Here is a 23,533-nt window from a genome sequence, read left to right on the forward strand (position 1 = left end):
AGAGCACGAGAGGGAAGAGGGTCAGAGGGAGAAGCAGACTCCCCGCTGAGCAGGGAGCCCGATGTGGGACTCGATCCCGGGACTCCAGGATCATGACCTGAGCCGAAGGCAGTCGCTTAACCAACTGAGCCACCCAGGCGCCCAGCCTCCCAGTCTTAATGTGACAAAATATGGGTTCTAATTCCTCCTAGACAGAACATCTGAAAGGATAAATTGGAAGAGTTTTGTTTCCAGAGTAGCCCTGCTCCCCCACACCTCTAAATTCAAACCACAAGGATAAGAAAAGAATTTTTTGTCTGTATGCCATATAAAGACCACACAGATTGTAGAAATACACACCAGAATAGAAGTAAGAGGAAATAATAGCAAGTATATGCAGCATAAGAACAGTAAAGTTTTGAGTAACTTTAGAGTTGGGATAATTTAAGATTGCATGTTATGGATTATACTTCCAGGTAAGATACCAGACTCCAGAATAAATTCCAACTGAATCAAATATTTAAAAAAGCAAAAAAAAAAGTATTATAAGAAAACATGGGAGAATTCCTTTATAACCTTGGAATCAGGAAAGACTTTCTAACCATAACTCAAAACCCATAAACTCTAAGAGTTATAGGTTAGACCTATAAAAAAATCCATGTCAATACACAAAAACAGAAATTCCCCAAGTAAACAAAAACAAAAGCAAAGCAAAAAGCAAAGCAACATTAACAGGGAAAAACATTTGCAACTTATAACCAACAAAGGGCTAGTTTTCTAATATTTAAGGAGCTTCTAAAGTCAAAAGTACAAGAAACATATATTAGAAATAGAATAAAAAATGGGAATTTTCAGTAGAAGAGTGGGAAAAGAATAAGGTAGTGCATAAAAAAGGAAATGCAAGAGGCTTTTAAATTGTGTGAAAGAAGCTAAGCCTTGTTCATAATTTTAAAAAATGCTAATTAAAATTTCACTGATATATTGTCATTTGCCAGATTGGCAAAAATCCAGGTGATAATATACTCTCTTGGAAAGGCATGGGAAAGCAGGTCTCTCATATTTTGTTGATGTTAGTATAGATTGGTACAATCCCCTGTGGAGGGCAGTTTGATTATATTTCAGATGCATATACTTTCAGGCCAGAGGTTTCTCTTCTGGGAATTTATCATACTTGCATACATGTAAAATGACATATGTACACAATTTTTCAGTCATAGCAATTTTTTTTGTAAAAGTGAAAAAATGGGAACAGTTTAAACGTCTGCTGGTAGAGTTTATGGTATATCCAAGGCAATGGCATACATAGCTATTACAAAGAGTGTTAAGTACTTTATGTACTGAAATGGAAAGATCTCCAAGATGTATTTTTTTCTGTCCAAGTTTTTATTTAAATTTCAACAGTTAACATACAGTGTAATATTAGTTTCAGGTATAGAATTTAGTGATTCATCACTTACATATAACACCCAGTGCTCATCACAAGTGCCCTCCTTAATAACCCATCAGCTGTTTAACCCATCCCCCTTGCCCACCTCCCCTCCAGTAACCATTAGTTGGTTCTCTATAGCTAAGAGTCTATTTCTTGGCTTGCCTCTCTTTTTTTTTTCTCCCTATGTTCATTTGTTTTGTTTCTAAAATTCCACATACGAGTGAAATCATATGGTATTTGTCTTCCTCTGACTGACTTATTTCACTTAGCATAATACTCTAGCTCTATCCAGGTTGTGGCAAATGGCAAGATTTCATTCTTTTTGATGGCCAAGTAATATTCCATTGTATGTATATGTGCATATACATTTGGGCTTTTTCCATAATTTGGCTATTGTTGATAGTGCTGCTGTAAACATCAGGGTGCATGTGTTCCTTCGAATCAGTGTTTTTATATCCTTTTGGTAAATACCTAGTAGTGTAATTGTTGGGTTGTGTAAGGTAGTTCCATTTTTACCTTTTTGAGGAACCTCCATACTGTTTTCCAGAATGGTTGTACCAGTTTGCATTCCTACCAACAGTGTAAGAGGGTTCCCCTTTCTCCATATCCTGACCAACACCTGTTTCCTGTGTTATTAATTTTAACCATTCTGACTGGTGTGAGGTGATATCTCATTGTAGTTTTGATTTCCCTGATGGTAAGTGATGTTGAGCGTCTTTTCATGTGTCTGTTAGGCATGGATGTCTTCTTTGTAAAAATGTCTATTCATGGCTTTTGCCCATTTTTAAATTGTATTATTTGTTTTTTTGGGTGTTGAGTTTGATAAGTTCTTTATGTATTTTGGATACTAACCCTTTATCAGATACGTCATTAGCACATCTTCTCCCATTCTACAGGCTTCCTTTTAGTTTTGTTGATTGTTGCCTTCACCGTGCAGAAGCTTTTTATTTTGATGAAGTCCCAATAGTTTATTTTTGCTTTTGTTTCCTTGCCTCTGGAAATATATCTAGAAAGAAGTTGCTATGGCTGATGTCAAAGAGGTTACTCCCTGTGTTCTCCTCTAGAATTTTGATACATTCCTATCTCACAATTATGTCTTTAATCTGTTTTGAATTTGTTTTTGTGTATCGTGTGAGAAAGTGGTCCAGTTTCATTCTTTTGCATGTTGCTGTTCAGTTATTCCAACACCATTTGTTGAAGAAACTGTCTAAGAAGTATTTTTAAGTGAAAAGACAAGTGCAGACAGCGGTTCTGATATGCTACAATCTGTGTAAAAGAAGGCGGTCAAAGGCTTATATACTTGGTTATAACCTTGCTTGCATATGCATAAACAAACTCTAGAAGGGTACACATGAAACTACTAACAGTGAATTCTTGTGGTCATTGGGGAGCATGAAACCTGGGTAGTTGGGTCATAGGAGTGGGATGAAGTTTTTTTCAGTGAATAACTTTTTTGATTTTTGAATTATGTAAATATTTTGCCTGTTCAAATAATTAGACAAAAGGAAAAAGGAAAAATTGAATTAGGTTGGCTATTAGTGAAAAATGCCAGCTAGATAAACAAAGACACTTCCTTCTTTTTGTCTTTCTTTTTCTTTATCTTTGTATGTTAGTGTAGGAAGTGGCAGAATACTGAGACAAATAGCGAGAAATGAGCAAGACTTAAAACAGTAAAAATGGGCCAAATTATCTTAGGGATTGTGCAGACTAAGTATAGAAAAACTTGAGATATACTAAATTATGGATTCATTTCCCTATAGGATAGCTAAATTGAGTTTGTGTTGGTAGATGAAAGACAAGGAATATTAACATGAATTATTTATTAGATATAAGTGCCTGTTCTTACTAAGTATGCTGTTACTGCTCAGGGGTCTGTGGAGAAGAATGTTTCATTTTCCAGAATATAAATTAGATGACACTTTTGCATTTCCATTTTATGTATGATTTGTGATAAAACCTTTTTCTTTGCCAAAGGAGACTTTCCTTTTGATGGGTATATGAAAGACATTTGGATTATTTAAAATATGGGTGTTATTTTTGTTCCTTTTAAATACATTGTAAAAAAAAGTTCAAATTGTATAAAATAGAGTACAATGGGAGATGAATCTCCTTTTCTTGTAGATTCTTCCTTCTTTCTTTTTAGAGTTTCTTAAATGGGCATTAAACAGTTGGACCGTCTTTCTTATTTATTTTCTATCTGAAACTCTTTAGAGAGAGGTCTTTTAGTAATGTTCAGATTTCCTAGGTTGCAGTATTTATGAAACCTTAGGATCTGGACCTTTTACTACAAACTCTAAATATTTGGGGATTTCCCTAGATATCTTATTGTTGATGATCTCTCATTTAATTTTGTTTTGGTCAGAGAACATACTTTGTATGAACACACCCTTCTTAAATTTGTTGAGATTTGTTCTAAGGCCCAGCACAGAGTCTAACTTGGTGAATATTCCATGTGCATTTGAAAAGAATTTATAATTTGCCATTGTTGAATGTAGTGTTCTATACATGTAAATTAGGATGATTAAGCTGATAGTGTTATTAAAATCTTCTATATCCTTACTTATATATATTTTTTGACCTTGTTTTTCTTTCAATTGCTGAGAGATAAGTGTTAAAATCCTCAACTAAGATTATGGATTTGTCTTTTTCTCCTTTTATTTTTGACAATTTTTGCTTCCGGTATCTTAAAGCTCCATTATTAGGTACATACAGATGTCTTCAAGAAGAATTGATTCTTATACATCGCTATGACATGACCCTCCTTATCCCTGGTAATATTCCTTGATTTGAAGTCTCTTTTGTCTGAGATATTAATATAACCATACCAACAATTTTTGGTAATTTCCTTTCAAACTATCTGTTTGAAATTTGATCAAAACCAAAAAGTTTAAAGAGAATCTCTTGCAAAGCACCAAAAGTGAATCTTGATTTTTTTATCCAGTTTGAGAGTCTCATTCAGTTGAAGTGTTTAATCCATTTACATTTTCCGTGACTACTGATATAGTCATCTTCTGGTTTTTGTTGTTTCTGGTGAGAAGTCAGTTAACATTCTTTTTGTTTCCCAGGATGGAATATATCTTTTTTCTCTGTTTTTGCGATTTTCTTTTTATACTGAATTCTCAGCAATTTGAGTATGATGGGCCTATGTATGGTTTTGTTTGTATTTTTCCTGTTTGGGTTCTTTGAACTTTTTGGATCTATATGTTGTTTTTGGTCAAATTTAGAAAATATTTTTGGCTAGTATTTTGTCAAGTAATTTTTTTTTTTTTGCCCCATCATCTCTCTCTTTTTCTTTTGGGACTTGTGTACACCTGTGTTATCGAGATTCTGTGACTCTTTTTTCCCCAGTTTTTTCCTCTGTGCTTTAGTTTGTTTGCTAATTTCAACATCTGAGTCATCTATGGGTATGCTTCTAGTAACTGATGTTATTTGTTAACTGATTTTCGTCTGTATAAGTCACATTTCCCTGTTTATTTGCATGTCGAGTTATTTTTTATTGTGTAGTGGACATTGTGATTGAGATTTTGTAGAGACTAGTTTCTGTTATCTTCCACTGAAGAAAAAGCAGATGTTAAATTATTGGCAAATTACCTTGTTGTGTTACAGAGGCTTGGTTTAGGTTTTGTTAGGGAAGGTGTATTTTGATTTTGTTATTAGTTCAAGGAAAAATCTCTCAGGCCTGAAATATGGTCTTTACTCCTAAAGCATGTCTCTTTTGGGGTTTCATTGGAATGCCTGAAGTATCTACCAAGCCCCTCTAATTTGGTGGAACTCAAACTCTAGACTCTTCCTTGTGGCAGACAGCTGCTGAAATCTTTGCTTAGGTTCTTTCTGGTGAAATTTTCCTCAGTTCCTTGGAGTCTTATCCCACACAAACATAGTAAGGGCTCAACCATGTATCAGAGGAGAGTATATGCAGACTTGGGTGTTCTCTACTCTGTGGCTTCCTCTTTCCTGAGATTCCCCCCCCTCCTTTAATTTCTAACCATTCTGGTAGATTCAAACCCAGTCCTTTGGTTCTTTGGGCCAGTAATATTTTGATTTTCTGCTTGAGCTGTATCTGCTTTGTGCCCTTTGGGCTATGGGATGTCTTCAGAGGAAAAGCCAGATAAATGTGTGTCTCATACAGTATGATGCCCTTTTTTCAAGGGTTGAATGCCCTCTTGTTTCTTCTTACTTTTGGTTCCTCTTCTGTGCTTTGTTCTCTTTTATGTTTTGTCTAGAATTTATCACTGTCATCAGTAGGAGGATTAGCCTGATATAAAGTAATCCATCAATAGTAGAAGCTGGTGCCTTTTTATCTCAAATAAAAGAATATGTTGTGACAAAATATAAGAAAGCTCCCCCCTTTTTTTTCCTTTGGCTTCTTAATCATTTGTTCCATAAAACTGAAACAATATCTTATTGACTAAAAAATTATATTCATACTCCCCTTTCCCATGAAGTTATCCTTTAGATAAGCAGAACTTTGTATTGATTTTCCATTAATTGCTACAGAATTGGAAAAATTGCTCCCTAAAGTTACTGAAAATGTTAATGTGAACATCTATAAACAGCTATTTTTTTGTTTGTTTAATAGTCACCTATATGGTACTTAACATGTGCCAGGTACTGGTCTAAGCAGTTTACATGTATTAACTTTCCTCACCACAATTCAGTGAGGTGGATATGATGAATGCTTCCATTTTTCAGATGAGGACACTCAGGAGCAGAGGGGTTAAGCTAGGAAGTGATGGAGCTGGGGTTTGAACTCAGGTGTTCTGGCTTTATTAGAATTTGTACTCCTAGCCACTGTGCTTTGCTACCTCTCCCACTCTATGCTGTGGGTATGTACCTGTTAATATTTGTGAAAAGTTTATAATCTACTTTAGGAACAGGAACATGATGTTGTATTACATAATAGTATTATATAATATACATATGGGAACTTTCTGTTGTGCCAGATACCCAGAAAAGACTCAAACACAACTTTCCCTGTAAATTGCACCTATAAATTCTAGGGAGTGTTCATCATTTTTTTCTTCTGTACTTTTACAACAGAGTATTTACATTTCTATTGAGTAGTTATTTCTTCTGCCTTGTATTGCAGCTAATAGTTTACAGGCTTGACCTTCCTATTAGGTTGTAAGGTCATTGAAGTGGAGATCACACCATCATTTTTGTAGACTTTCTGCCTTGGCATCTAGCCCACAATGAATATAATAGACCATGTTATTTGAAACTGTGATAAAAATATACTTAAAAATTTTTTTAAATTTATATTCAATTTAGTTAACATATACTATATTATTAGTTCCAGGGGTAGAATTTAGTGATTCATCAGTTGCATATAACACCCAGTGCTCATTATATCAAGTGCTCTCCTTAATGCCCATCACCCAATTACTCTATTCCCCTACCCACTTCCCCTAAAAACATACTTCCGTTTGCCACATAATGAATCTTTGTATATCCATGTATGTATATATCTTGTTTATGATAGGAGTATCTTATATTTGTGTTTTACATCCAGCTTTTCAAAGTTCTTTCCTATCTACTGTCTCTTTATGGAAGAAATATGAGCTTAGTATTAAGTATTCATATTAGTAAATATGAATTTACTAATTCATTCAGTAAATATTTTCTGAAAATCTACTATGTACCAGCTATTGTTCTAGTTGATTAGGATATAGCAAAACAAAACAAAATCCCTGCTCCCATGTAGATTTCATTTTTGTGAGGAGGTAAAGATAAAAATAAGTAATATGTCAAGTGGTGATGAAAAAACACAGGATAAAGAGAATATGATGGAGAATAGTACTATTTTAGATGGTGTGATCTGGAAAGACTTTCTGTGAGGAAGTGGCATTTGAGTAGATACCTGAATGACGTTAAGGAGTAAATTTGTAAATTTTCTTTTTAAAAAATTTTTTTAAATTTTATTTTCCATTTTTTTTAAAGATTACCCATTTATTTAAGAGAGAGTGAGAGAGAGACCATGCATGCACAAATGGGGGGAGGGAGAGGGACAAGCAGACACTGTGCTGAGCGCAGAGCCTCATGTGGGGCTTGATCCCATGACCCTGAGATCGTGACCTGAGGTGAAATCAAGAGTTAGTTGCTCAACTGACTGAGCCACGCAGGCACCACTTAAATTTTCATTTTTATAAGAAACTGTTTAATTACTGTCAGCCTTATTTCCATTTTGTTTAAGAGTTTGTGGAAGAGTGGCTTAAGACCACTCAGTGGTTTTTCCTCCCCATTCAGTGGCCTGAGCAGTTGGAGCTGCAGACCAGTCTTCAGTGGCAGACTGAACGCTCCAGTCTTCAGTGGGGAACTGCTAAATAGGCACCAAGGGCACGTGCATGCCTTTAGACCAGTCAGCTACTTCAGGTTGAGTAGTGGTGAGCTCAGGAGCTGGAACAGTCCATTCACCCTGAAATTCCTCCTTGGTCACAGCCTTTTTAGGAGCAGCCTGCTCTTTTTTTTTCAATCTCTTCAGAATCTCTGTAGAAGTAGAGATCAGCCATGACCTCCCATGGGTGTTCATGGGAGATGGTGCCATGCATGTGCAGAACTTCCTGGACCAACATCTACCACATCAGACCCAGAAGAGTTCCACGCAGAGGGAGTAGCAAAGACAAAAGCCTTTAAGTTGGGAAAAACAGCAAGAAGGGTATATTGGAAGTGCTAGAAAAATGAGATGGAAAGGTAGTGGGGGTAGTGTGTGTGAGGCAGATTATGAAGGGCCTTTTAAAATATGGTAAGGACTTTGGGTTTTATTCTAAGTTTGATGGAACAAAATGTTCATTGGAACATTTTCAGCAGAGTCACATCTGAATTGTGTTTAACAGGTTCAGTCTAGATGCTATGTACAGAATAGGATGCATAGGGAGCAGGAGTAGAATCGGAGACCAGTTATGAGGCTGTTGAAGTAATCTAGACCAGAGATGTTGGCTGTTTAAATTAGGATTGAGGCAGTGGAAGTGATGATGTGTGATGTGTTCAGATTTGGATATATTTGAAGATAGAGCCAGAACCAAGAGAACCTGCTGAAGAATTTTTTTAGGGTATGAGAAAAAATAAAGGAGTTGGAAATTATTTCCATGTTTTTGGTCTGAGTGACATGGTAAATGTTAGTACCATTTACTGAAATGGGAAACGTTGACAGAAGGGGCCAACTGAAACAAGCTATGTATCACTGCCCTTATTTTTATATGAGGAAACTGAGGAATAAAGAGTTTTGATAAACTTTGGGCTAGAATCCTTGTTGCCTTTTTGCTAGCCCCAAATTTCTTCAAATAAGTGTCTCAGTATGTTTTATTATTAGTTTTACTTGTATGATGATAACTCATGTTCATTTTAAAATTCTTTGAAAAGAAGAGCCTGAACAAGGGTGTTTTAAAAGCCTTTGAGAAATTACATATTTTCTAGGATGGTAATGGTCAAAGAGCCTAGCGCCTTGTAGATATTGAGTAATTGTTTGCTAGGTTCAGTCTCATCTTCAACTTTGACATTTTAAAAGCATGTATCTGTCTTGTAGTTAAGATAACTTGCATGAATTGAAAATTGCAGTTTGTCTTTCAGAAGGTAGTGGTTAAGACTAGGAATCATAAGATCTAGGTTTGGAGTCTTGGTCTGCCCTTTACTTTTAGTTAATCACTCTACCGTTCTCATCCTTAGTTTTCTCATCTGTGAAATTGGAATGATACCTACTCATCTCACATAATTACTATGAAGATAAATTGAGATCATGTATGCTTAACAGTGCTAGCATACAGTGCCTATCAAATATGCATTTAAAGTTTATGGAGTGTTTTTTTATTCATTTGAGAGAGAGAGAGAGCACCATGAGCAGGGAGGAGGGTCAGAGGAAGAGGGAGAAGGAGAAGCAGACTCTCTGCTGAGCAGGGTGCCCAATGTGGTGTTCGATCCCAGGACCTCAGGATCATGACCTGAGCCAAAGGCAGCCACTGTACTGACTTAGCCACTCAGGTGCCCCAAAGTTTATGGAGTTTGAATTGCAATAAAGCTACCATGAGATATTCACAGATTTGAAAGAAATTTGTAGTGGAGAAAGTTTGTGGGAAAATTCTGTAATTTTTTTTAAAGATTTTATTTATTAGAGAGAAAGTACGTGCATGTGCACATGAGTGGGGTGGGGAGCAGAGGGACAAGCAGATTCCCCTCTGAGCAAGGAGCCTGACATGGGGTTTGATCCCAGGACCCTGAGATTATGACCTGAGCTGAATGAAGTCAGACGCTTAACCAACTGACCCACCCAGGCACCCCAGAAAATTCTGTACTTAAACATGTTAATTTTTCCAAAATTATTATGTATATTAACATGTTACAAAGAATATTTTACTGAAGATAAATGTTTGTGTTTGCAGGTATTGGTTTGCCTTGAAAAAGGGTTATCATGTGGCTTTCAAAAATAGCAGCAAAACTAATAACTTTATGGAAGAACAAATTGATCCACATAAAGAAGTTATAGATAGAATGACTGATTTGAGCATGCTCAGGCTATTTGAGACCTACCTGGAAGGCTGCCCACAACTTGTTTTGCAGCTCTACACCTTTCTGGAACATGGTCAAGCAAATTTCAGTCAGTGTAAGTCTTTCATAACACCCTGTGTTAAATGGATGCTCTGAGATCTTTTTTTTTTTTCAATATTTTTTTGTGGGCGGGGAGGGGAAAAAGGGAGAGGGAGAAAGAGAATCTTTAAGCAGGCTCCATGCCCAGTACGGAGCCCAACATGGGGCTTGATCTCACAACCCTGAGATCATGACCTGAATCGAAATCAAGAGTTAGATGCTTAACTGACTGAGCCAGCCAGGAGCCCCTCAACTACATAACTCTTTAAAAGGTTTTGGAAGTTTTCTTACAGTTTTTTACTTTTTAGAATTATTCATTTTTTTGAAAAGAAGTATATTGTGGAAATATCAAAAAGTATATGAAGATATATTGTCTCCCTCTCCCTTCTTCCCATTTCTTCTTTTGTCTGCCCAGAAAGGAAACTATTATTGTTAGTTTTTTGATGATTCTTTCAGAAAATGTTTTTAAAAATCTATATTCTTTTTTCCTCTTTTTTCTTTTACAGAAATGATAACATAAAAATTGTCTTTGCTTTTTACACTTAACAGTATGTCTTGGAGATCTATCCATATCAATACAGAAATAACTCTCTCATTCATTTTTATTATCTGCATAGTATTACAAGTTATGTATGTACCATGATTTATTTAACAAGCCCTATATTTATGTTAATTTAGGTTGTTTCTAATATTTTACTCTTGTAAAAAAAATGCTGCAATGAGTAATCTTATGCAGGAATCATTTTGCATGTGTGAAGTATATCCATAGGGTAAATTCCCAGAATTGGAATCATTGGATGAAAGTGCAAACACCACAAAATTGTGAAAATTTTGTAAGTTGGCCAATATATTCCTCCTCTCTAGCAGATTTCCTCATCAAGGTGAAATGTTCATTTTTAAAGGACAATTGGTGTTTTCATTAAAAAAACCTTTTTAGGTATTTAATTTGAGATGTTAAAAAAACCCATTTGCTAAATAATAGCCCCAGTTTTCATTAATGACTCTGGTTCTGTGTATACTTGGATTCATCTCAGAGGAACAGATTATCATTTTCCCTGGAGTTCCTTCTATGTTAGAGTCACCTGTGAGATCAGTTCATTCCCTCAAACAGTCTTCTTGTTTCCAATTTCCCATAAACCTCTAGACTGTGGTCCCTTCTAATATTTTTACCTTTACTTTGATTGTTAGTAATACATCAAAGAGAATATACTTATGAGACTTTGTATTCCTTGTGATTCAAAGAATTTGTGGGTTTGTGCTTAAAAGTTCTATATCATATAGTTCTTGAAGCTAGAAGTTCGACATTTAGAGCTTACAGCCTGTATTATGGTAGATTTTCTGATGATTCCAAGTAGTACACAGCATCCATACCAGCAGTGGGATCCAGTAACAGCTCTCTTTATGTTAGTGTTCTATCCTCCATCCTTTAGTTTCTTCTTGAAGTAAGAAGTTGAGATGTTAGTTAAAAATAGCAAAAAATGAGAAATCTAATTATAGACTGTTAGTATAAAAATGATGTAGCCACTAGAAATAGTATTTATAAATAAATTTTAATGACATAGAAAAGTAATTCTAAAATAAAATTCAGGCAAAAAATTTATGAAATTTTCTATCATACTTTTTTTTTCTTAAAACAAGCTCTGGTCAGTTTTATTAAAGAAAAATTTTGTGTGATTTACTGTTCACCAGTCTGTTCTGGCATGCTTCTAATGATATCAGAATCACCTGGATCAGTTATAGCTAGTGTCATACTCTATAGTATTTCCCACATGCTGTGCCCAATTCAATATTATTGCCACTGTAGTGATGGACACCAGTTTTGGACAACATGGTGTAGTATTCCTATTTTAGATCTCCTCAAGGCTGGGCAGTTGGCGAGGATGACCAGTTTCGCTTTGCGTGTCTGATCATTTTCAGAGGAGACTTGTACCCCAGCACATATTTTCCACTTTTCATAGTGAGTTGGAACCTAGAGTTGATTGACTCCAGCGACTTTTTCATCTTCTTTGTGGCCACCATCTTTTTGCCTTAGATGTGGGACGGTCCCAACCAAAAGCAGCTACCAAAATGGCCAGGAGAGAGAAAGGAAAGAGTTCCCACAATGCAAAGCTCTTGATTGCCAAATTTTCTATCATACTTTTAAGGATACAGAGAAATTATATAGGAATGGAAGAAAACATGCAAAACGTCAACTGTGGCTGCTTCTTGGTAGTAGGATTATGAATGATTTTATTTCATCTTTAAACTTTCCTGAATTTAAAAATTTTCTGTGGTACTCATATATTGTTTTGACAATCAGGAAGAATAAAATGTACAAAAAATCAGGTTATATATAGAAGTACTTCAGAAGACTGAACATATTCTTTTATCTTTGCACTTTCCTGAAATTATACTAAAAAGGGGAGTGAAGGAGTAAAAACCGTATAAATCCACAAGGACAAAGAGAATGTAAAGTAGAATAGCAGATTAGAATATCAACAAATGTTTAGAAGATGGAAAGCAGATGGAAAACAGATTATTTAAATAAACTTTACCACTGAAAGTCTAAATTATTTGAATTAATCCTCTCTCTGAAAATATGTAAAACAATTGGTTATTTTTGAAAGTCTTCATAAAACCATAAAACAGTCTGATATGAGAGGCCAAAATATACTTGAAAGTGGGAACACAGGGTTAAATAAGATTCCGAAGGCATTTATCCCTGGAGGGTTTTTTGTTTGTTTGTTTTGCTTTTTAACCAAACCTGTAAGTAGCAGATTCAGTTTTGATAGCTTCCAGTGTGTGGACTGAAGACAAAACTCAATCCTCATAAGGAAGGGACGTCTGATAGGAAGTTCTAATCTGTAGAAATGTTACCCCAAAAGGTACCCTCCTCAGGGCAAAAGTATCTACTTTCAAGAGATAGCAAGGAATATTGCCTTGCTGCTGAGTAGAGCAGGGAAACATAACAATATAACAATTTTGCAATCAAAATTCTCATCTTTAGTCCAAAAAACAAAAAAACCCAAAAACAAACTAATAAAAGCCAAGCTATGAATATAGTTTAAAGTGGTCCCAGACTGATAATGACCCTAGCCATCTTGCACGAACAAGTGTAAATCCTCCCTGGAGGAATTCACTTACTCTTGGGCCTCAGGTCGTTTTCACAGATAGTTTTCCAAGGAAAATGAATGGCTTACAGTAATTTATAGCACCAAAAGAAATAAGGCATCATGAGTAAGAACAGCAGAAATAGAAAAAAACTTATTAAGCCCTTAGATATTGGAAATTAACAGTTGCAAAGTATAAGACATACATCCTATTGTGTTGAGAGAGGTAAATGAACTGAAAAATATAGGAAACTATAAAAAATGAATTGTGTATTTGAAAAAGAAAAGAGTAGAATTTATGAGAATTAAAAAATTTAAGAATTGAAATTAAAAACTTAGCAGATAAGACATAACTGTATAGACAGTGATTCAATGCCAGATCAGAAGAAATTATTCAGATTATACTTTATAGAGACAAAGAGATAGAAAATGTGAAAGGGATATTAAGAGACATGGAAGGTGGGATGAGAAGGTTTAATATACATCTGAGCAGAGTCTGTGAAGGAGAGGAGAGAAAGAATGGAACAGAGGTAATTTTGAAAAGTTAATGGCTGAAAAAATTTCAGAAATGATGAGAGTCACCTACCCACAGATTCAGGAAGCCCTTCATCTGACAAACAACTAAGTAAAAGAAATCCATGACTTAGCATATCACTACTAAAGGAAATTTCAAAGAATATACTTCATGCAGGACAGAGGTGTTCTGAGATGCAAGAAGGAATAAAGAGGAAAGAAAATAGTAAATACGTGAGTAAATCTAAATGAAGACTGTAAAATAAAAATAATACTATGTAGTTAAGAAAAAAATAGAAGGAAAGTATAAGAGAGTGATGACATGTAAGTCTGGTAGGAGATAATGGAGTTAAAGTGTTTTAAATTCCTTGTGTAGTCCAGAAAAAAGGTAAAGGAAAGGTGGATCTGGGTTATTTGAAGTGTAAAACTAAAACATTTAGAGAGACCGTATTTAAGAAAAAAAATATAATATGAAAACAAATTAGATACTGTGTTAGTCTGTGTAGGCTGCTATAATAGAATTCTACGGCTTAACCATCAGAAATGTATTTTCTTCAAGTTCTGGGGATGGGAAGTCTAAGATCAAGGTGCCAGCAGAGTTGGTTTCCGGTGAGGGTTCTCTCTTTGGGTTGCAGATGGCCATCTTATTGCTGTGTCCTCACATGGCCTTTCCTCTCTGTATGGAGAAAGATCTCTGGTGTCTCTTCCTCTTATAAGGACATCAGTCCTATCAGACTTGGGCCCTGCCCTTATGACCTTATTTAACCTTAAAAACCTCTTTAAGGCACTATTTCAAAATAGAGCATTAAGGGTTAGGGCTTCATCATATGAATTTTGGGGGAATACAGTTCAGTCCATAAAAGGTAGGAAAGAAAACATTTAAAAAAAATACAGATAGCTGACAAATGCCACAAATTTCACAAGAGGAAGAAAAGCAATATATTTTTTATTATTTTGATACTCTAATATTTTTGGCTGCATACTCTGATTGACTTGATAATTTTTAATTTTGTAGAGAGAATAGAAAAATTCAATGTTTTTTAGCATAGTTGATTGAAATTTGTTTTTTATTTTAACTTAGAAAAGTTTCAACTTCACAAATTATTAATAATATGTATATTTTTTGGATTGTTAAGTCTGGAAAAACACTGGCAGTTTTTTTACTAATGTGCTACAAAATCAGAATATATCACATTTTTTTTCATGAAGTAACTAATTTTCAATACTGTTTGAACTGACAACACTAGTTTATTATTGATGTCTCATTTAGTAAATATTGGTAGTCTTAGGTTTTCTTCACTGGTGTCAGTAATATCAACTCAGAAAATAATAATCTGTATATGCATAATTTGACAAGGTCATTTCAGACTGAGAGAAATACGTAAGCAAAGATACGGTTGTAAAGACAAGGAATTTAGTTTGGATAGAGTGTGATTTAATGTTAGGTTAGCTAAATGATCAGAAAAATATATTAGAGCAGGTAGATTAGTAAGAAATGGGAACTAATCATGTCAACTGGATAAGGCTAGACCATTATGCCTAATGTTAAGTAATCAAAGGCTAGACCATTATGCCTAATGTTAAGTAATCAAAGGCCTGTTGATGGCAATACAGTGAAGTATCTTTTTTTTTAGATTTTATTTATTTGACAGAGAGAGACACAGTGACAGAGGAAACACAGCAGGGGAGTGGGGGAGGGAGAAGCCGGCTTCCTGCAGGGCAGGGAGCTGACGCAGGGCTGGATCCCAGGACCCTGGGATCATGACCTGAGCTGAAGGCAGACGCTTAAGGTGCCCTGTGAAGTGTTAATATCAGGCAAACTGCCTGAGAATCTTAGCTCTGTCACTTAGTAAGATTTAAATTATTTAAACAAATCTTATAAACATATTTCTCAAAACTAAACTAAATGTGTTCTCGACTCAGTTTCCCTTAGGTCTTCAAAATGACCACAGCCACTTCAATACACCAAGGGAAAATAGAGAGTAAGTAGGAGTAGAGACAGGGCGTTTAATCAACTGCAGTTAAAATGTCTTATTTTCCCAAATCTTATAAAAATATATGACAGAGTGAACACATTGCTAGAGCTTTGCTAGGCTTGGAAGGACCTGGGCAGGTGTGAGTCCCTGAAATTTAAGCTTCATTACTTTTTTTATAAACCCATCTATGAAGTAAAACATTAACATAAAACTTTGATATATTAAATATGCATGTTGTGATTTCTAGCAAAACCACCAAAGAATAAAACAGCGTATCACTGAAGGATGTGGGTTATTAGATTGAAAGTGTGAATAAAAATGGCCATACTGAGCCTATCATTATAACATTTGGAGAAGCAAGGATAAAGATAACATTCTATGAGATGTGAGAGAAACTGAATGGCATTGAAATTCTTCATTGTATTACTTGAAATTAGAGCTTAAAGAGTAATGACTTTAAAGTTTCAATGGAAAACATTAAAAAATTTTTTTAAAGGTTTTTATTTATTAGAGAGAGAGTGCATGAGCGGGGTGGAGGGTAGTGGGAGAGGAAAGGGAGAAGCAACAACCCCCCCCCCCCATGCTGAGCAGGCAGCCCTATGTGGAGCTCAATCCCAGGACCCTGACCTGAGTGGAAGGCAGACGCTCAACTGACTGAGCCACCCAGGTGCCCCGAAAATATTTTTTTTAAAAGATTTTATTTATTTATTTGACAGAGACACAGTGAGAGAGGGAACACAAGCAGGGGGGAGTGGGAGAGGGAGAAGCTGGCTTCACACCAAGCAGGGAACCTGATGCGGGGCTCAATCCCAGAACCCTGGGACCATGACCTGAGCTGAAGGCAGATGCTTAACTGCTGAGCCACCCAGGTACCCTCCCAAAACATTTTTCAACTTTTTAAGAAAGATTTTTAAAAAATTAATTAATTTGAGAGAGAGCACGCAGGGGCGGGGGGGCGGGCAGAGGGAGAAGGACAAGCAGACTCCATGCTGAGCATAGAGCCTGACTTGGGGCTTGATCCCAGGACCCTGAGATCTTGACCTGAGCCAAAATCAAGAGTCAGATGCTTAACCAGCTGAGCCACCCAGGCACCCCACATTTTTTAACTTTCAATTCTCTTTCTAGCAAGACTGTATATCAAATGTGAGGGTAGAATAAAGATATTTTGAGACATACATGGTCTCAAAAATTTTTTGCTTAGGTGCAACATCTCTCAGGAATATCTGGAGAATGCTTGATCAAAACATGAGACTAAAGCAAGACTTGAAAACAGGAAACAGGAAGTTAACACCAAAGAGAAGTGAAGGGAAGTTCTGGGAAGGCAGAAAGCAAAACTTGAAAACAACCACCTTAGACCAATAGGATCCTATTCTTAGAAAAAAGGAACAGATTAATAGATGTGTATATAGGGAGTTTTACTAATTAATTAATTTGAAGATTTTCCTAAGAAATATTGATAGGGTTATGAAAAACTAAGCAAGTGAAGGAACAATGAACAGTTTTAAAAGAAAGGAAATATATCAGTGTAATACTTGGCTGAGCAGTAAAAAAAAAATCTTTACTTGTGTAGTTATAATAAGATAAACACCAAATACTGACTTTTACCAAAAATTGTGATGTTACTCTGTTGGGCTAGACAGAGGGAAAGGAAAATGCAAGTAAGGTGTGTATTTATGTGTATATGTGCTAAATTTTCTTCTTTCCAAAGAGGAAATCAAGAAGGAGTATCTAAAGCAGATAAAGTAAAAAATATTTGTTTTATTTATAAATACAACAATAAATGTCAGAATAAAAGTTAGAAGAGTTTTAGTGATTTCTTCTGGGGGCTGTGACTGAGAGGTGAGGAGGGGTAGAGCTTAGTGACATTTAAATTATATGTATTAATTTTTTTTGTTTATTTGTTCAGTTGTTATATATATGTAGTTTTGTAGAAGTTAAAACTAATTAGAGAAAAAAATCATAGGACAATTTAGGGGAAAGCAGTGCTTTAATTAAAATATACTAGAATTAAAGAAGAAAGAAAAAAGTCCAGCTAATTGTATGGTCCAGCATGGAATATTGTAAAACCAGGAGAGTAGACAAAGGCATTTAAAATCATCATAATCTTCTTCAATAGGTCAATTTAAGTAAATTGCTTTTTTATCCTAATATATAGACCTCCAATGAGACTAAGTGGGAAGGAATAGCATTCTGTATTCTGCTTTAAATTCTTTCTAATCCTCTGATGTCTTTGCTTTCGGTTTTATAAATGTTCTCAGCTTTGACGGGCTAATGGCATGCCTTTTCAAAGTAATACTGAACTTCTGTTATTTGTTGGGGGGAGAAAAGGGGTAAAGATATCAAGTCTATAGAAATCTGTAAGTTTTAGAATATATTTATATTTTTGATTCATCATCTAAAGAAATGGGAAATTGAGCTTGTTGATACCTTATACTTACATTAAATTTTCTGTTTAACCTCCCTCTCTTCCTCCCTTCCGTCTTACTGCTGTCCCCCATTATGCTGTGTCTAGGTGAATTAAGTATATATTCAAGGTCAAAGCCAAAGGGACTGGAGAAGCTAGGACTGTAATTGTAAAGGACTTCCAGAGTGTGCAGTTTCCATTATACCAGTTGCACAATAAAATTTGTACAGTGAATTTATTTAAAATCTTATAAAGCAGTCTAATATAGCATTTAAGTACACCAACTTTGAAATCAGACAGATTTAGCTTCAAATCTCAGCTCTCTGCAACTTGCTAGCTGTGTGACTTAAGTCAAGTAATATGTATATTTTCTAAGCAGCAATTCTTTCATATGTAATATGGGAATATTAATATCTATTTCAAAGGATTAGGTGAGATGAGTATATAAAGTACTTGATGTGTTTTAGGTGTGTATATAGATAAAGATAAAGCATGTATGGCATATAGTAATTTAATATTGCTATTATTATTCTTATAACAGTATATCTATTTTTTATTTTTTATTTTGTAGATGCAGCCATTACGGTCTCTTGCTGTGCTATTTCTTGGTCAACTGTTGATTATCAAGTAGCTTTAAGAAAATCCTTGCCTGATAAAAATCTCCTTAATGGATTCTGTCCCAAATTCACATACCTCTTTTATAAGTTGTTTACATTATTATCTTGGATGCTGAGTGTTGTACTTCTTTTATTCTTAAATGTTAAGATTGCATTATTTCTGTTATTATTTCTTTGGTTTTTAGGGATATTGTGGGCATTTAAAAAGCAAACTCAATTTTGTGCTTCTATAAGTATGGAATTGTTATACAGAGTTGTTGTTGGATTCATTCTTACTTTTACATTTTTTAATATTAAGGGACAGAATACTAAATGTCCAATGTTTTGTTATTATATTGTAAGGGTATTGGCCACAGTGGGGATATTGGTTGTGTTCTGGATTTCCCCAGTCTCTATTTTTAATTCAGACTATTTTATGTCTATCAGTATCGCTGTAGCTCTTACTCTTGTCCTTGGAATTATTTTTCTTATTGTTTATTATGGGACTTTCCACCCAGACAGAAATGAAGAAACAATACCTGATGAAATTGATGGAAAAGCAGTTCAAAGAGATTGTAGAATGAAGTATTTTCTAATGGAATAGCTATTCATTTGTGAGATCTGTTTTCTTATTTTTTTTGTTTCATCGGTTAATAAAGAAAATGTTATGTCTATGTGTTGTTTCTTATTTTTGCCTATTTATTTTTGCTTTTAATTTGAGATCAGTTTTAGTACATTAACTATGAATGTGAGAGAGCATAGTAATACTTTATTATTTAAATTAATTTCTCATTTGGTTTTAAAGATCTTGGGTACTCAAGTACATTTCCCTCTTGCCTAATAGAGTTGCCAGCTTGAGCCTGAATTGGAAGAAATGTTCTGGTTCCCTGAAATTAGAAGCCTGGAATTGAGCTTCCCTTCACCTTTTCCCTCATTCTTTCTTTCTTTCTTTTCTTTTTTTTATTATGTTCAGTTAGCTAGCATATAGTACATCATATGTTTTTGTTGTAGTGTTCAACGATTCATTAGTTGCGTAGAACACCCAGTGCTCATCCCAATACGTGCCCTCCTTCACTCCCTCATTTCTGAACTACAACTAATGCTTGTTGTGGAGAACTGCAGAGGGAAAAGAGCAGAACGCTCATTTTTCTTTCCTCTGTGTTGTTGATTCAGTGCATATATTTTGAGTTGGGGGCAGATTGAGTAGAGGAAAAGGGAAAAGAAGGAAAGAGAAAGAAAGCAAAGCATCAAGTTTACCATTTTTAAGTGTACATTTTAACCTAGCATTAACTTACATTCACCTTGTTGTGCATCTCTATAACTTTTTCATCTTGCAAAACTGAGACTCTATACCCATTGAACAACTTCCTATTTCCCTCTCTCCAGCCTCTGGGAACCACAGTTCTATTTTCTGTTTCTATAAATTTGACTACTTTAGATACCTCATATAAGGGGAATCATAGAGTGTTTGTCTTTTTGTGACTGGCTCATTTCACTTAGCATATTGCCATCAGGTTCATCCATGTTGTGGCATGTGACAGGATTTCCTTCTTTTTTAAATGCTGAGCAATACTCTGTTGTATGTATATACCACATTTTCTCTCTTTATCTATCACTGGATTGCTTCCACCTCTTGGCTATTGTGAATAATGCGATTGTGAACAAGAGTTTGCAAATATTTCTCTGAGATTCTGCTTTCATCTCTTTTGGTTGTATACTCAGAAGTAGGATTGCTGGATCATATAGTAAATTATTTTTAATCTTTTGAGAAAACTCCTTAACTGTTTTTGATAGTGGCTGCACCATTTTACAGTCCCACTAATAGTACGCAAGATTCCAGTTTCTCCACATCCTCACCAACACTTGCTGTAATTTGCATTTTTGAGAGTGCTATCCTAATGGGTGTGAGGTAATATTGCATTATAGTTTTGATTTTCATTTCTCTGTTAGTGATGTTAAGCATCACTAATGATGCTAATGATGTTAGCCATTTGTATATCTTCTTTGGGGAAATGTCTGTATTGATAAGGGGTTATTATCCAGAATGTAGAAAGAATTATAGCTCAATAACAAAATTAAAATAACCTGATTAAAAAATAGGGAAAGGACTTTAAGTAACCAAATCAGATATTAATAATTTCCTGCATTATTCCTTATACTAAGTAGTAAATCTTGGTCCTAGGAGTAAATAGGGAGGACAAGTGGATTAGGCTGAACTCCTGGAAATAATGAAGTTTTTCCATGAAATTCTCATTTCTTTTTCAGTTTCTTACCCTTTCTTTCCCTTGGGTAGGGTCTGAATGAATGAGTTCTCAAACAATAGACTTCTCTAATACCAGGAGGAAAAATTTCCATTTCTACATTTAGTCTTATAACTTAATGTAAAAGTGTTATATAGTTTCAGGATGAAGGGTAAACTTAGTAGATACAATGCATTTCAACTATTAGTGCTATTTGAAAACAATAAATGTTAAGCACTAACTCTGTGCCCAGCACTCTGCTAGGTACTGTTGTGAGTACAAAACAAGTGTATAATGGAGTTCTGTTCCTTGGAAAGGTTACGTACTGAAGCATTTATAGAAACTGACCATCTATCTTTCAGAATGTTTACTGTTGGGGCACCTGGGTGGCTCAGATGGTTAAGCGTCTGCCTTCGGCTCAGGTCATGATCCCAGAGTCCTGGGATCGAGTCCCGCATCGGGCTCCCTGCTAGGCGGGGAGCCTGCCTCTCCCTCTGCCTCTCTCTCTCTCTCTCTCTCTCTGACTCTTGTGAATAAATAAATAAACCATATTAAAAAAAAAAGAATGTTTACTGTTTGTGATTTTCATTTTATAGTAAATGAAACAAAATATTGAATAACAGAATATATTATATATATAAAATATATATATTTTTCTTCTTTTTTTAATTTTATTTTATTGTTATGTTAGTCACCATACATCACATCATTAGTTTTTGATGTAGTGTTCCATGATTCATTGTTTGCGTATAACACCCAGTGCTCCATGCAATATGCGCCCTCCTAAATACCCATCACCAGGCTAACCCGTACCCACCCTCCTCCCCTCTAAAACCCTCAGTTTGTTTCTCAGAGTCCATAGTCTCTCCGGTTTCCCCCCTTCATTTTTCCCTTCCTACTATCTTCTTTTTTTTTTTTTTCCTTAAACCTGTAATGTATTATTTGTTTCAGAGGTACAGGTCTGTGATTCATCAGTCTTACACAATTCATAGCGCTCACCATAGCACATACCCTCCCCAATGTCCATCACCTAGCCACCCCATCCCTCCTATACCCCACCACTCCAGCAACCCTCAAATTGTTTCCTGAGATTAAGAGTCTCTTATGGTTTGTCTCCTTCTCTGGTTTCATCTTGTTTCATTTTTACCTCCCTTCCCTATGATCTTATGTCTTGTTTCTCAAATTCCTCATATCAGTGAAATCATATGAGACTTGTCTTTCTCTGATTGGCTTATTTCTCTTAGCATAATACCCTCTAGTTCCATCCATGTCGTTGCAAATGGCAAGATTTCGTTTTTTTTTTTGTTGTTGTTGGTTGCATAATATTCCATTGTATATATGTACCACATCTTCTTTATCCATTATCTGTCGATGGACATCTTGGCTCTTTCCATAGTTTGGCTATTGTGGACATTGCTGCTATAAACATCGGGGTGCACATACCCCTTCGGATCCCTATATTTGTATCTTTGCGGTAAATACCCAGTAGTGCAATTGCTGGGTCATAGGGTAGCTCTATTTTCAACTTTTTGAGGAACCTCCATACTGTTTTCCAGAGTGGCTGCACCAGCTTGCATTCCCACCAACAGTGTAGGAGGGTTCCCCTTTCTCCGCATCCTCGCCAACAGATGTCGTTTCCTGACTTGTTAATTTTAGCCATTCTGACTGGTGTGAGGTGGTATCTCATTGAGGTTTTGATTTGGATTTCCCTGATGCTGAGTGATGTTGAACACTTTTTCATGTGTCTTTTGGCCATTTGTATGTCTTCTTTGCAGAAATGTCTGTTCATGTCATCTGCCCATTTCTTGATTGGATTAGTTGTTCTTTGGGTGTTGAGTTTGATAAGTTCTTTATAGATTTTGGATACTAGCCCTTTATCTGATATGTCATTTGCAAATATCTTCTCCCATTGTGTCATTTGTCTTTTGGTTTTGTTGACTGTTTCCTTTGCTGTGCAAAAAGCTTCTTATCTTGATGAAGTCAGAAGGGTTATATTTATAGAGTATATAAACTCAATAAGATGTCTCCTGTGCTACTCTTTGAGAAAGTTAGGCAACATGGAAAAACCTTGCAGGAACTAGGGAATCTACAGTTTACTTTGGGCACCTGATCCTTGTAGTGTTAACCCCACTTACTGCATATCTCTCTGTCTCTGCATGTTTGGTGGTATGTGTATATATTTATGGTTAAGAGAGTGAAGATGGGAAAAGAAGTTAGGCTCACTTAGTGGCGCTTTAATCAGAATCTTTGAGTCCTAAAGGACAAAGGCTTTAAGTCAACATGAAAGTGCTTTTCATTCTTTTCTGGAGATTTAAATGTTTATGTGTTATTTCCCTTCAGTATAGAGAATGTCTCAGCATTTTCTGTAGTTTCATGTCTTTATTTTTCCTTCATTCTTGTATTTTTGCTGGATATAAAGTTCTGGGTTGACAGTCCCCCTCCCCCCTTTATGCATTTCAAAGATCATTCCACTAATTTCTGGCCTCCATTGTTTCTGATGAGAAGTTAGTGATTATTGAAGTCATTATCCCCTGTATGTAATTTGTCATTTTTCTCTGGCTTTTTAAAGATTTTACCTAGTGGTTTGTTTGCGGTAGTTTGACTACTATGTTTATGTTTGTACTTTGGGCACCTGATTTTCCTAATTGGGGTTCTCTGAGCTTCTTGAACCAATAAATTTTAGTCTTTCACCATATTTAGAGAGTTTTCAGCCATTATTCTTCACATATT

At 35.4% G+C, this 23,533-nt stretch overlaps 1 protein-coding gene across 3 annotated transcripts in view; it reads left to right on the plus strand.

Moving 5' to 3' along the window:
• The window catches only part of XKR9 (XK related 9), an 86,610-nt gene extending 67,381 nt beyond the window's left edge, over positions 1-19,229 (plus strand). For all 3 annotated transcript variants that reach the window (XM_027586427.2, XM_027586351.2, XM_027586491.2), the window contains 2 exons: positions 9,781-10,001; positions 18,539-19,229. In XM_027586427.2, coding sequence (XP_027442228.1) covers positions 9,781-10,001; positions 18,539-19,167 — 850 coding nt within the window. In that variant the 3' untranslated portion in view covers positions 19,168-19,229. The remainder of the gene's footprint in view (positions 1-9,780; positions 10,002-18,538) is intronic.
• Positions 19,230-23,533: the final 4,304 nt, after the last annotated feature.

Source organism: Zalophus californianus, chromosome 4, assembly GCF_009762305.2.
Source record: "Zalophus californianus isolate mZalCal1 chromosome 4, mZalCal1.pri.v2, whole genome shotgun sequence".
NCBI classification, from domain to species: domain Eukaryota; kingdom Metazoa; phylum Chordata; class Mammalia; order Carnivora; family Otariidae; genus Zalophus; species Zalophus californianus.